The 14,217-nt window shown below is 47.8% G+C and overlaps 1 protein-coding gene across 6 annotated transcripts in view; it reads right to left on the bottom strand.

The window, feature by feature from the left end:
- LOC105021153 (myomegalin) overlaps positions 1-14,217 on the bottom strand; it is a 51,958-nt gene that overhangs the window by 3,666 nt on the left and 34,075 nt on the right. For 3 of the 6 annotated variants that reach the window (XM_029118814.2, XM_029118809.2, XM_029118810.2), the window contains 23 exons: positions 12,209-12,324; positions 11,693-11,874; positions 10,566-10,896; positions 9,957-10,161; positions 9,691-9,807; positions 8,881-9,146; positions 8,519-8,736; positions 8,298-8,415; positions 8,080-8,197; positions 7,752-7,806; positions 5,247-5,497; positions 4,895-5,137; positions 4,338-4,589; positions 3,943-4,191; positions 3,615-3,804; positions 3,175-3,296; positions 2,618-2,908; positions 2,300-2,404; positions 1,855-2,057; positions 1,361-1,507; positions 1,133-1,271; positions 844-890; positions 581-635 (listed from right to left, as the gene is read on the bottom strand). In XM_029118814.2, the coding sequence (XP_028974647.2) occupies positions 581-635; positions 844-890; positions 1,133-1,271; positions 1,361-1,507; positions 1,855-2,057; positions 2,300-2,404; positions 2,618-2,908; positions 3,175-3,296; positions 3,615-3,804; positions 3,943-4,191; positions 4,338-4,589; positions 4,895-5,137; positions 5,247-5,497; positions 7,752-7,806; positions 8,080-8,197; positions 8,298-8,415; positions 8,519-8,736; positions 8,881-9,146; positions 9,691-9,807; positions 9,957-10,161; positions 10,566-10,896; positions 11,693-11,874; positions 12,209-12,324 (4,020 nt within the window). The remainder of the gene's footprint in view (positions 1-580; positions 636-843; positions 891-1,132; positions 1,272-1,360; positions 1,508-1,854; positions 2,058-2,299; positions 2,405-2,617; positions 2,909-3,174; positions 3,297-3,614; positions 3,805-3,942; positions 4,192-4,337; positions 4,590-4,894; positions 5,138-5,246; positions 5,498-7,751; positions 7,807-8,079; positions 8,198-8,297; positions 8,416-8,518; positions 8,737-8,880; positions 9,147-9,690; positions 9,808-9,956; positions 10,162-10,565; positions 10,897-11,692; positions 11,875-12,208; positions 12,325-14,217) is intronic. The other 3 variants (XM_029118812.2, XM_029118811.2, XM_029118813.2) reach the window with 3 other exon arrangements.

Genomic DNA, 14,217 nt, shown 5'->3' with positions numbered 1-14,217 from the left:
TTGAAACTACTTTCATGATTTAGTCTGGATTTTTGACTACCTTCATGGTTTAGTCTGGATTTGAAACTACTTTCATGATTTAGTCTGGATTTTTGACCACCTTCATGGTTTAGTCTGGATTTTTGACTACCTTCATGGTTTAGTCTGGATTTGAAACTACTTTCATGATTTAGTCTGGATTTTAGACTACTTTCATGGTTGAGAAACACTTAGAGTCGCAAGGCCACACCTCCACCCCATCTGGTGACAAGCCAGGCCTGGTTTAAAAGGCTAGGGACCACAGTCTCGAGGCCACACCTCCAATCTCGTCTGGCCTTGTTGGAGATCTGGAAACTTACATATTAAAAAAGGTTGCCGCTGGAATTCCCCAGGCCGAGCAACAAGCCAGGCCTGGTTCAAAAGCCTAGGGACCACTTAACATAACAGTAAAATAACTTTTTAAATACAATACATTAAAACAGCTGCAGGTGTTTCAGACCCTGGTTTCTATGGATTGTATTGATCTGTTTGGATGGTAAAGCAGTGATGTCACAGCATGACAGGCACAACAGGCCAAGCCACAGCGTGCCAAACCCTTTACCAGCATAAGGACAGGAAGAGGAGGAGCTTAGAGAGGAAATCCTCCGCTCGTTCTTCTGGAGGTACTCAGGGGAAAGGAGGAGAGACAAACATATAGGATGAAGTAACACTTGAAACAGACTGGAAGTGTGCTTAACAGAAACAAATGTCCTACCTGACACAGGCACAGAATAACCAAATATTGAACACAGCGCAACATTTCATATGGTTTACAAGATGGATATTCTGGGCTAAACAACATAAGGGGAAATAATAATCTCTTACCTCCAAGTTAGTCCGCGCCTTTTTCAGCACATCGCGAGTCCTTGATACTGCAATGAAAGGGCAATATGTACAATGTGAAAAAGCATCTAAGACCTTTCACTGTGATAAACAAGCTTCTAGAAACACACACAGGCAATTGTCTTTCTATCCTTGTTGGGAACTGAGACCTAACCCTGACCCAGAAATCCATGTTCCCCATTTCCTATCCCTAAACCTAACCTTAATAATTTTCATCTCTAAGCTGAACCAGTAATACCTTATCCTGGTTCTAACACTGTATGACACTCACGCTGGTTCACGATGAAGTTCTCCATACTCTCCTTAGTGCGGCTGGTACTTCTCAGTCTCTGAATGGTTCCCTGAAGAACCTCCTCCTGCTCAGAGATACGTCCCCTTAGAGACAAGATCTCTGCCTGCATACACTCCTCCTGCAAAGATCATACCAATCAATCAATGTATGTCTGAATTACACCCAATCAATTCCTGATATACCAGTAACAAATCCTGTATTTATTACCTTCTGAAGGTTGTTTGTGGAGTGGTCGGTGTTGGGCAGGGCAGCCCTCCAGAACATCTTCAGCAGGGACACAGCCTCCTCTAGAATCTGTTTCAGGGTCTTGGTGTTAGACAGCAGACTCCTAACACAGCTGTAGTCCAGGAGGACCTGACACACACACACACACACAATTCAGTGCATTTCCCGAAAATACTGTAGTGAAGGTTTACATCCAGAAGATGTCTGACAAAAAGAGCTGTATTAACAGCTCACATCCAGAAGATGTCTGACAAAAAGAGCTGTATTAACAGCTCACATCCAGAAGATGTCTGACAAAAAGAGCTGTATTAACAGCCCACATCCAGAAGATGTCTGACAAAAGAGCTGTATTAACAGCTCACATCCAGAAGATGGCCGGCCCACAAGCAGTGACGCTGGGTCGATATTGAGGTAATCCCTAACACAGCTGTTGGCACAGAGCATTACGTAGGGCTTTCACTGAGACCTCCTCTTACCTGGCCCTGGTGGCCCTCAAGCACTGATTGGCTGAGGCAGGCCTGCAGGGCGGTCTCCATTCGCTGGACCAGACTCCTCCCCTCCAGGACCTGCTGCTGCAGGGCATTGTAGTCGTCCACGTGCCCAACAGTGTGTCGCCCATTCCGGTTGGAGAATGAGCCGTCTGGGGCATCACCCTCCAGCTCCGAGTGCGGATCCAGATCTAGAGCAGAAAGAAATGGGGACGGGTTTTAGAGTCAGATTAATTGGTAAAATAGATGACCGGGGAGTTTTGTTTGTTATTCTGAGGTACTAAGAGGTAGTAAGAGAGATGAACATAGAGAGAATCATCCTCTCTGAACCACCTTGACCGTACCATCAAACATGCGGTCACATTTGCCCTTTGTCGACGCATCGCACAGAAATTAGACAGCATGCAGTTTAGTTACAGGTAAAGCCACACACCATTAGCAATGAGCGGGGTCTCCTCCAGGTCTGTGTATGGAACGTGATACGGAGACCCACAGTTAAACAGCCCAGTGTCTCTGACTGGGGGAGAGGGAGCTGGGTCTGTAGATTAATCAAATCACAATGCTTCAAATCAAACATTTAATGCTCATTTTAGTCGGGATATTAGTTAATTAATCAAAGTCAGCTCAATGGGACAGTAAAATTACACAGTTGCCTGTCCCATTGATAGGACTTCCATCATTCATAGTTCATATTAAAAGGCATTTGCATACTTCACAAAGACAACAACACAGGCATCCAGGACCAGCCTACCATGCAGTAGCTGGCGCCTGTAGAGGCTGTCCCTCTGGGGGCTGGCCGTGAGGGACCTGAGAGACGGGGTACGAGCTGGCTCCATCCCCCCCACAGACATGCCTCCGTGGACCCCCACTCCCAGTTTCTGCTCCAGGTGCTTGTGGAGCTCCAGCTGTTTGAGGGCACTGTTTTCCTGGACACTGCTTTGGAGCTGGGCTCTGAGGCTCCGCACCTCCCCCAGCAGTTCCCTGAGCTCCACGGGCAGGGTCAGGGCAGGGACTCCTCCGTACTGCTCCCCACACAGGTACCCTGGACATCATAAACACATTCAATAAAACGGAGGGCATGTCATTGGCCAGCAAAAGTCCTTCAAACAACCTAAATCAAACCAGGAGTGTGGATAAAGATTCTGTGCAAACTATGTCTAATGCAGAAGTCCCAGTTGCGTATGTGCATTCATCTTAAGTGAATTGGTCAGCATTGGTCATTAAGCATTGGTCTGCATTGCTATAAAGGCAGACTGCTTAATTCCAGTGCTCCATGAACCTCAAGCCTGATAGGGTGGGTAATCTGACCTGGGCTGCCTTTGGCATTGGCACACACTCGGTCGTAGACCTGGAGCTCACTCTGCAGAGACTGGAGCAGCTCCCTGCTGTCACAGAGCTGCTGCTGCAACAGGGACACCTCATGCTGGAGCCTGGAGAGGAGGGAGGGAGTGGGGGAGGGAGGGAGGGAGGGGGGGAGGAGGTAAATACACACATTTAAAGTTTACTATCCTTGTGGAGATTATCTTTATTTAAAATCCTACTTTCTGTAACCCTTAACCCGACCTTAACCCTAACTATAACCCTAACTAATACCCCAACTATAACCAAAATATAATTATTGAGCCTAAAATACTGTTTCTGCTCATGAGGGCAAGTAAAATGTAAAACATCTTATTTCTACCATTCCTGCAGATTTTTTTTCTTCCTACCAGCATACAACCTGTTGTACAACCTGCACACACACACACCTGTTGTTAATGTCATGGATGTTCTGTCTCTCCTGTCTGAGTGTGTGTATCTGCTGTCCCTGCTCCTGGCTGTGTGTCTGAAGCCGACGTAGCTCTTCCTTCCACTGCTCCGCCTCTAGCTCCGCCTGTTTCAGACGGGCACGCCCTGTCCCAACGGCTTCACGCAGCTGCTCCGCCTCCTCACATGTGTCTAAGGGGGAATCCCATATGACAGGAAACTACATCAGATTCCCCTTGAAACAGATCAAATGATTATAAAGCATCTAACCATCTAACCCACAGGAAAAGCATGCAGAACGGGGTAGCATGTTGACCAGAGACGCAGTACCTGAGCTGGCCTGCAGGCGCGCCTGGAGAGACAGATTCTCTTCTTTCAGGACTCTGATCTCATTGGACAGCTTGCTGACAGAGTCCAGCCCCTGGATGTAAATGTTGGTGGGAGCTCCTCCTTCGCGGTCGGTGTTTGCCAGGCGTTCCTCCAGCTGCTGCCTGAGCCTCTCGTTCGTCCTAATGGACTCCTCCAAACGCTGACGTAGACATCGCACCTCCCTCAGATGCTCCTCGATCACGTCCACGCCTAGGAGCACGGCACCGACGGAGGAGTTAAGATTCTCACACACATCAGCATCCTTGTACATGTTTTAGACAGAAGAAAACTAATGTGCGATGTTAATGCACAAAGCACGAGAAACAAAGCTGACCAATGGGACAGGCTCCTCATACCAGTAAAGCTGTGCCCTGAGTTGTATCCTGATGAACCAACTCGCACTGGCTGAACCATGTTCTCCATATTCCACAATGCACCACTCTCCACCATGCCAGCGTCGGCTTTCAGAGCTTGGCCTTGGGGTCGGCCGTCTAGCTGGTCTGGGTAAAAGGCATGATGGGTAACCTGGCCATAAGGCGGGTGGTCTGGTTGGTGGTGGGCTGCTTGTGGGAGGCTGGACAGGGTCTTGGCGCGTGGAACCATATAGCCTGTAACCACGGATATGGGAGAGGCGATGTCAGACGCAGAGCCAAACAGAAGAATGGAGTCTGTATTTACAAGCAACACTCAGGTGCTGTTAAGGAGAAAGCATTATTGTAATGGTGCATTACAGCAGAACAGGCACTGTATCATCAGTTGGAAAAGTCCATGCAGGTCGTTGGTCGTGTAGGATCGGTCAACTCTAACATTGAAAATAGCCAGACACACCCCAGCAACGTTGTCCCTGTCAGTGTCACACAAACACATGCCACAGATCTACTGCGTTCCGTTTGTACACGCCCACTTTGCTCACAGTCATTCACAGTCATTGGTCTGCCCGGGCCATCCAACTCATGTTGCATCAGTTCCATAGAGAAGGTCCTGGTCTGGGGGTCAAAGGACATTTGCTGACCCCAGGGGTCACGGTAAGGGCCAAGACCAGGGAGGGACTGAGAGGTGGGTAGGGAGCAGGACACCAGAGCTTTGTGACTGGCCAACCGCATGTTAGGACAGCTGGCAGAGGACTTAAGAAAGGGTGGAGGGAAACTGGCCTGGTCTGGAGAGACATTGGAGAAAAGAGGCGGGAGACAGGATGGAGGTCCAGGTGTGCCATGTACAGTATATCTACATCACCACGTTTAACAAAATAGAATGTGCCTCGGTACCTGTGTTTCCTGGGTTATGTCCCACACCCGGTCCCTGCTCTTCCTGAGCATATTCGCTAGCAGCATCCACATCTGAGCACAAGTCCAGGTCATCATTGGTCCGGCACTCGTCTGATACAAAGGAGGTCCTATCTGATTGGTCAGTGGTCTCTGAGAGGGCGTGGCTGCTGGATGGGGTGTCTGGACGTTGCTGTAACTTGGTGTGGAGGGACTCAATTATTTTATCCTTCTGCTGGAGTTCCTTACTCAACCTGGGTAGAAAAAGAGAGCTTCATTATCTCATGAACATTGATCTGCTCCAGATGTTTGTTCATTACCAAAAGACACACAGACCGAAGTAACCTCTAGAAGTAGGACCATTATCTTTTCCAATGCATTCCCCTTACATTTCCAGTTTCTTCTTTAGAAACTTGCCATCTCTCTCCATCTGTTTTAGTAAGAGGCCTGTCTCTCTTCCAGTGTGACTCCCATACACACTGGAAGACCACAGGGAATCCTTGTAGAGCGGACTACTCTTAGCGGACTACTCATGTCCTTCCATAGTGGAGCCATAGATATGGCAGCCAAATAGTCCCGCTGTACAAAGAAATAGTTCCTGAGGTGTATAATGTACGATCTGTCTCCTCAGATGAACAAGTCTGAACTCTTGCCCGTCTTCTATTTACAAAATGGCTTAGTTCCTTCTAGAACGGAGGGTTGGAAAGATTGAGACAGAGAGTGTGTGTCTGTGTCTCACTAAGCCTGTTAAGGAGGGCACTTCAGACACCTGTTGTTCCAGCTCCACTCTGCAGCCTGGCCTGGGGATTAGATTAGCAACCTTCTGTTTCTGCTTCTTGACAGCTCCAACATCACCAACAATCTAATTATTAACAAAATACTAGAACCAAGTTTCATCATTGCCATATCAGGCCTTGTCAGTCAAACGATTTCCATTTCTCATCAAACGCAGCATCTATGCACATTGTACATGTACTGCAGATCTACACTCACCTAAAGGAATATTAGGAACACCTGTTCAATTTCTCATTAATGCAATTATCTAATCAACCAATCACATGGCAGTTGCTTCAATGCATTTAGGGTGTGGTCCTGGTCAAGACAATCTCCTGAACTCCAAACTGAATGTTAGAATGGGAAAGAAAGGTGATTTAAGCAATTTTGAGCGTGGCATGGTTGTTGGAGCCAGTCGGGCCGGTCTGAGTATTTCACAATCTGCTCAGTTACTGGGATTTTCACGCACAACTATTTCTAGGGTTACAAAGAATGGTGTGAAAAGGGAAAAACATCCAGTATGCGGCAGTCTGGGGGCGAAAATGGCTTGTTGATGCTTGAGGTCAGAGGAGAATGGGCCGACTGATTCAAGCTGATAGAAGAGCAACTTTGACTGAAATAACCACTCGTTACAACCGAGGTATGCAGCAAAGCATTTGTGAAGCCACAACACGCACCACCTTGAGGCGGATGGGCTACAACAGCAGAAGACCCCACCAGGTACCACTCATCTCCACTACAAATAGGAAAAAGAGGCTACAATTTGCACGAGCTCACCAAAAATGAACAGTTGAAGACTGGAAGAATGTTGCCTGGTCTGATGAGTCTCGATATCTGTTGAGACATTCAGATGGTAGTCAGAATTTGGCGTAAACAGAATAAGAACATGGATCCATCATGCCTTGTTACCACTGTGCAGGCTGGTGGTGGTGGTGTAATGGTGTGGGGGATGTTTTCTTGGCACACTTTAGGCCCCTTAGTGCCAATTGGGCATCGTTTAAATGCCACCGCCTACCTGAGCATTGTTTCTGATCATATCCATCCCTTTATGACCACCATGTACCCATCCTCTGATGGCTACTTCCAGCAGGATAATGCACCATGTCACAAAGCTCGAATCATTTCAAATTGGTTTCTTGAACATGACAATGAGTTCACTATACTGAAATGTCCCCCACAGTCACCAGATCTCAACCCAATACAGCATCTTTGGGATGTGGTGGAACGGGAGCTTCGTGCCCTGGATGTGCATCCCACAAATCTCCATCAATTGCAAGATGCTATCCTATCAATATGGACCAACATTTCTAAAGAATGCTTTCAGCACCTTGTTGAATCAATGCCACGTAGAATTAAGGCAGTTCTGAAGGCAAAAGGGGGTCAAACACAGTATTAGTATGGTGTTCCTAACAATCCTTTAGGTGAGTGTATATATATTGTCTATAATGGGGGGGAAAACAGTGAAGCCTCCACATTCCCAGGAAACGGTATTCAGGTGACACATCAGTGTCTGGCAGACGTCTGTTGATCTGTACCACTGACAGCTGCACACCGGACCATGACCACAGATCAGTGTGTGGCAGACGTCTGTTGATCTGTACCACTGACAGCTGCACACCGGACCTTGACCACAGATCAGTGTCTGGCAGATGGAGCCAGGTGAGCCAGCTTTGACGTAAGACCACACAAACACACATCCTTCCAGATGGAGACACGTCATTCAAGAAACCTCACCGCAAAGCAAGCAGCTCATGGCCCGTCTTATCATCGGGAACTTCTGCACGGTCACCTGGAGGGAGGGTGGAGGGGGGAGGGGGGGTGGAGGGATGGGCAAGAGGAAAGACAAGGACAGAAAATCAGGATATGTCTGTTTGTTTTTGGGTGGCTGTTTGTGTGGTTTTTTTGTGCATGTGGTTGTTTGTGTGTGTGGGGTTGTTTGTGTGTGTGGTTGGTTGTGTGTGTGGTTGGTTGTTTGTGTGGTTGGTTGTTTGTGTGGTTGGTTGTTTGTGTGGTTGTTTGTGTGTGTGTGTTGGTTTGTGTGCCTGTCCATATGCACACTCACGTCCATTGATCTTAGTGCCCACTCTTTGTGCCAGGGCAGTGCTCTGTGCCAGCTGCTCTCTGAAGCTCTGGCCCATGTAGTAGTCGATGTCGTTGGCACGCAGAAGCTCCTCAAACGCCTGTCCGAACAAAGTCATTCAAAGTCAACAAATCTGAATGAATATTGATCACTGTAAGCAAGCAGTCAGCCGGTCATGGCGTGCTCAGAGATGGTCCTACTTTGGTGGTGTCTCCCAGGTGCTGGGTCAGAATGTGACAGACCCCTCGGCCTTCTCTCATCCTCTGGCGCAGGTGAGACAGCTCCCTGGCCTGTGCCTGGATCAGGGTGTTGTACTTCCTGTCAAGAGGAGGGGAGGGATCAGGACTAACGAGACCAAGAGCGTCATCGTGGTCATTAGCATCCTGATTTTGAACCTCCTGCTCTCAATTTCTCCACTAACCCAGGCCAGGTGGCGGACTTGCCCTCCTCCCCAACTCCTCCTTTTCCATCCAGCCCGGAGCTCTTCAGCTGGGCCTCCAGGGAAGCCACTCTGGACACCAGCTCCCGCAGCTCCCGGCTGGGCTTGGGTTCCATGCGGGGCCCCAGGCTGTCGGACATCCACCCCTCATCCTCCTCAACACCACTGGGGGCCGGGGAGGCCTCGAAGGCCCAGTTCACCTGGTGGAGGAGAGCAAAGAGGAAAGAGTTTGTGAATAGTCGGCTCAAGTCAGCCTGTAAACACAGAACAAACCCATAGATCTATTGATGAATCAATCAACCGAATAATGATCATTCAGTAAAGCTTGTGTGAATCTGAGGTACCTTGCGCGGAGTGCGTTCCAGACTAGAGGCGTAGTCGCTGGTGGTGGATAGTGAACGCACACGAATCTGCAAACCTCGAATCACCTTGTGACAGCGGGTCAGCTGGGAGCGCAGGTCCTGGACCAGTTGCTGTAGCGATCCTGCCCTTGGCTCCTCCGTATCTTCATAAGCCCCACCCACACTTCCATCGCCAGGAAACCAAACCCCGGCGCACTCGTAGTCCTTCTGGTGGCTCAGCGATGTACACATCTCCAGGTCATCAAACTCTGACATACAGGAAGTGGTTGGAAAGATGTAGATCAACAAAATGGACACACGTAAGGTAGAGTGGCAGGTGAGATGGGAGGTACATGCTAGTGTGTTAAGTCAGAGATGCGAAGTAGATACAGTATGTTGAGTTAAAAGTGTGAGGAACAGTCAATACTAAATGTTTAGTTAAGATGTGAAGTAGATACCTGTAAGTTCAGTTAGGATATGAGCTAGATACTGTATGCTGAGGTAGATAGTATATGTTGACTTCAAAATGTAAGGCAGATACTGTATATCGAGTTACGAATGTGAGACAGATACTGTTCGTTGAGTTGGGATGTGAGGTAGATTCTGTATATTGAGTTAGTAATGTGAGGTAATTACTGTATATTGGGTTAATAATGTGAGGTAAATACTGTATATTGAGTTAATAATGTGAGGTACATACTTTAAGATAAAGTTACAGATGTAATGCAGTTCAGAGACATTACAGGAGGTAGGGGTCTCAGGTGACAGGCGAGTCAGCACTGAAAGAAACCAAGGAAAATAAAGGAGAGTTACCAGGGCTGCTGGCGTCCTCTCTCTCCACCTCGTTCTCACTGCGGCCACACGTCTCGTAGCCCAGGTCCTGTAGGTCCACCTGTACCTGCTTACTGTCCTGCTCTACTGAAGTCTCCGCTGAGAGAGAGGGAGAGGCATCAATCACACCAGGGAGTCGCTTACATTCATGTTCAATTTAGTTCATGAAGTTGCACGACATTTGAAAGGTTTTTCCATTTGTGTGTTTCCTGTGCCTGTTTATGTTAACAGCACTGACGGTTGCTCACTGAGTAGTTCCCTGTATTCTTTCAGTTGTTCAGCCTGGGCGTGCACAGTGGCCTCTGACACCATCAGTCTCTCCTGTAGCTCCCTGCTCTCCTGTCTGCTCAGGGCCAAATCAGAACGCAGGCGACCCGCCTGCTCACGGAGACCCGCCTCCACATGCTGCCAGAACCCACCCACATCGCCGGTGACACCATCTGAACTGGCCTCCTACAGGGCACACGAGAGGACAGCGGGGTTACACACAGATTAAAGAAAACCCAGGTCTTCTTCCTCTCTTTTACATGACTAACCTAACGAGCCCAAACTATTATGACTCAGATCAGGCTGAAAACAGATCAGGTAGAGGTCAGACACAAATCTGTTCATTGTGGAAACACTGTCAAGTATAGAAAAAGCCTTAATATGTCCTCTGTTCTATTTCCTAAAGCAAAGGCAGCAACAAAACACCACATGATTTTCCTCTCGTCTTTTTGGCCTGAAAACCAGGAGCCACAGCTGCTCAGTCAGTGCTGTTTATACGAACTATCCCCAGGCTAGAGAAAGGGACTGAGAGATGGGTGGGGGGTTGGGCGTGGGGGGGGGGCATTTAGGGTAGAGGAGTGTTGGTGTACCTTCTCTGAGTGATCTGTCTGATGGTGAGACAGGAGAGTTCCCAGGTCTAGAGAGTGAGGTCTGGTACAGTGTCTCTTCCTCCTTCCCTCTCTCATCCTCACTGCCAGAGAGCCACGCTTGACCTGCATAGGAACCACTGCTGGTAGTGCAGCCTCCTCCTCATCTTCTTCCTCCTCCTCATCCTCCTCCATCTCCTCATCACCTTCCTGCTCTTCCTGTCTCCATCCTTGGCTCAATTCTGTTGGATCTTGGAGCCCTCCGAGACCATGGACATCCCCTTGGGTCTCTTTCAGGGCCTCATTCTCCTGTTGCAGTCTCAGCAGTGTGCTCCTGGCAGAGATGGAGCCATGGATCCAGCAATGACCAGCTATTACCAAACAATGACCCTGTTCCAGGACTGATGTTAACACTAACCCTAATTATGGAAAATACATGTTTCATGATTTATATGTGGAAGAATGACCTATTACCAATGTGAATCGCTTCTAATCATGGATGATGTTATGTTTGTTGAAACTGTCAACACTCCTGTAAGGGATTTGTCACAAACAGATGACTAGAAAGGAAATGATTGAATAATTAAGGTTAGTGTTAAAATCAGTCCTGATTTTAAATTATTCATTCTAAACAATAACATGAAAAAAGTAAGGTACTGAGGTGGGGCTGGTAGATACTGGGGTGACCAGGTACTGAAGCAGGTAATGAGGTGGGGCTGGTAGATACTGGGGTAACAAGGTACTGAGGTTGGGCTGGTAGATACTGGGGAAACTAGGTACTGAGGTAGGTACTGAGGTGGGGCTGGTAGATACTGGGGTAACTAGGTACTGAGGTAGGTACTGAGGTGGGGCTGGTAGATACTGGGGTAACTAGGTACTGAGGTAGGTACTGAGGTGGGTACTGAGGTGGGGCTGGTAGATACTGGGGTAACCAGGTACTGAGGTTGGGCTGGTAGATACTGGGGTAACCAGGTACTGAGGTAGGTACTGGGGTGGGGCTGGTAGATACTGGGGTAACTAGGTACTGAGGTGGGTACTGAGGTGGGGCTGGTAGATACTGGGGTAACTAGGTACTGACGTGGGGCTGGCAGATACGGGGGTAAGTGAGTAGGCATTTTGTAGGTACATACCTCATTTGGGCTAGAGAGGAATAGCCAGTAGACTCCAGCTGTGTTCTCATCTCCTTTAGTTCTCCTTCTAGAGCCCTTTTCTCTTCAGCCAGCTGCTGCACCTCTCCCTCGGCCCCCTGGGAAGGGACTCCACTCACATGTTCTCCAGATGGCATTTTCTGCACTCTGACCATCGCAGAGTTCTGGACAAAAACGAAAAGGGAATGTTTTTGAATTTGAAAGTGAGAAAGCGATATAAAGTGAAAACGTAATTTCAGAAAGAGTTAAGAGAGGAAAACCGTTAGAGACAGTGAAGGAGGAGATAAAGAGGGGAAACAGAATTACAGTTTCAGCAACTACATTGTCAGCCAGGGCGCTTTTCTGCGTCTCCGTAAGGCAAATGCCTTGTCATAGATTTCTCAACGCCACAATCATACACTGTTGTTCAATAAAGAGCCATTCAGTCTTGAAAGATAACAACGAGAGGCACCAAGCTGGTGTAGAAGTTCATATTGAAAAACAAATAACCACACATACTGTCGTAAAGGCCAGGCTTCTGGCACTCAGTTTATCCTCGTCTTCAATACTGTCTGAGAACTCATCAGTGCTGACCTCTTCATCGTCTCCCTCCTCCTCTTCCGCAGTGCTGAGCTCTGAAAACACAACAGGTAACCGATCAGATTAAACCGTTCCATTTCTTTTCTCTCCTCACACAGCCCATTCCCTCGCAACCTTCCCCACCAGGTTAGTCTCTATAACACCCTCTCCCTAAGTTTCTCTCTCCACTGAATCCTACCGGCAGTAGACATGAGACAGGAGGGAACTGTTATGTCATGAGTAGACAGTCAAACACACTTGTTCCACGCCAGGACAGCCTCTCTGTCCTCAGCCCAGCCCTTTGGTTTATCTGTGCGGGAGCTTTTTGGTGCCCACAAGGAGAGGAAAACGTGTGTTTGTGAGAAACTCCTGTCCATGTCATACATGTTAACATACATATACTCACGGCACAAACACACCCTCTTGTTGCGACATAGACTGTTTACTAAAGCGATTTAAAAAAGAGCTTACAGTCCACTTGTATGAGGTGAGGTCTTCTGGGTTCATAGTATTGAATGTTTATTTACAGATAGACATAGCGTGCCTGACACAGTCTCACACACAAGCACTGACACTCATATATATACACACACACACACACACACAGAATGGTGGACAGCCAGGAAACAGAGGTTCAGTCGGAATGTGACTGGCAGTATTACAGAGAGACGGGTTTTTCCCATAACAGGCCTGCAGTAAATGGTGCTGGACACACTTTCTCTCTCTATGAGTCACTAGGGTGGAAGCATCTGCTTAACATGGCTTCCCAGAGAGTAATGTCCATAGAGGTATGTAGTACAGTGAAAAGACATGTAATCTGTCAAAAAATTATGTCAGTACCCCACCATAACACCTCAGTTCAGGGTTTAAGCAGGGAGAAATCCTTCAGTTGGTTATTATAGAGCAATAACAAACATGAAGATAATTCAATTATCTATTCTATCAATCGACCTCATGGAAACAAATACCATTAGCTTTATATTTTAAATTAAGTGCTTCATACAATGGCAGAATCACTGGGACATACAGCACTTTGGGTATTTTTTGCAGGAAAATTAAATGTTCTATTTAGTGGTGTTGTATTTCTTGGTTAGTTTTATTTAAACTACTATAACTTCCTTATCACCCTAAACCATGTGTAACAGGGTAGGGGGGAGTTCCTTGTAACCCTAAACCATGTGTAACAGGGTAGGGGGGAGTTCCTTGTAACCCTAAACCATGTGTAACAGGGTAGGGGGGAGTTCCTTGTAACCCTAAACCATGTGTAACAGGGTAGGGGGGAGTTCCTTGTCACCCTAAACCATGTGTAACAGGGTAGGGGGGAGTTCCTTGTCACCCTTAACCATGTGTAACAGGGTAGGGGGGAGTTCCTTGTCACCCTAAACCATGTGTAACAGGGTAGGGGGGAGTTCCTTGTAACCCTAAACCATGTGTAACAGGGTAGGGGGGAGTTCCTTGTAACCCTAAACCATGTGTAACAGGGTAGGGGGGAGTTCCTTGTAACCCTAAACCATGTGTAACAGGGTAGGGGGGAGTTCCTTGTAACCCTAAACCATGTGTAACAGGGTAGGGGGGAGTTCCTTGTCACCCTAAACCATGTGTAACAGGGTAGGGGGGAGTTCCTTATCACCCTAAACCATGTGTAATAGGGTAGGGGGGAGTTCCTTGTCACCCTAAACCATGTGTAACAGGGTAGGGGGGAGTTCCTTGTAACCCTAAACCATGTGTAACAGGGTAGGGGGGAGTTCCTTATCACCCTAAACCATGTGTAATAGGGTGGGGGTGTTCCTTATCACCCTAAACCATGTTTAATAGGATGGGGGGGGGTTCCTTATTCCCCTAAACCATGTGTAACAGGGTAGGGGGAGTTCCTTATCACCCCAAACCATGTGTAATAGGGTAAGGGGGACTTGGCTAAGGCACACTAAAGACCAAGTCAGGAGCAAAAC

The sequence above is a fragment of the Esox lucius genome, chromosome 3 (assembly GCF_011004845.1).
Source record: "Esox lucius isolate fEsoLuc1 chromosome 3, fEsoLuc1.pri, whole genome shotgun sequence".
In the NCBI taxonomy this organism is placed as follows: Eukaryota; Metazoa; Chordata; class Actinopteri; order Esociformes; family Esocidae; genus Esox; species Esox lucius.
Note: the sequence above shows the minus strand (reverse complement) of the source record. Positions and strands in the feature narration are given on the sequence as shown.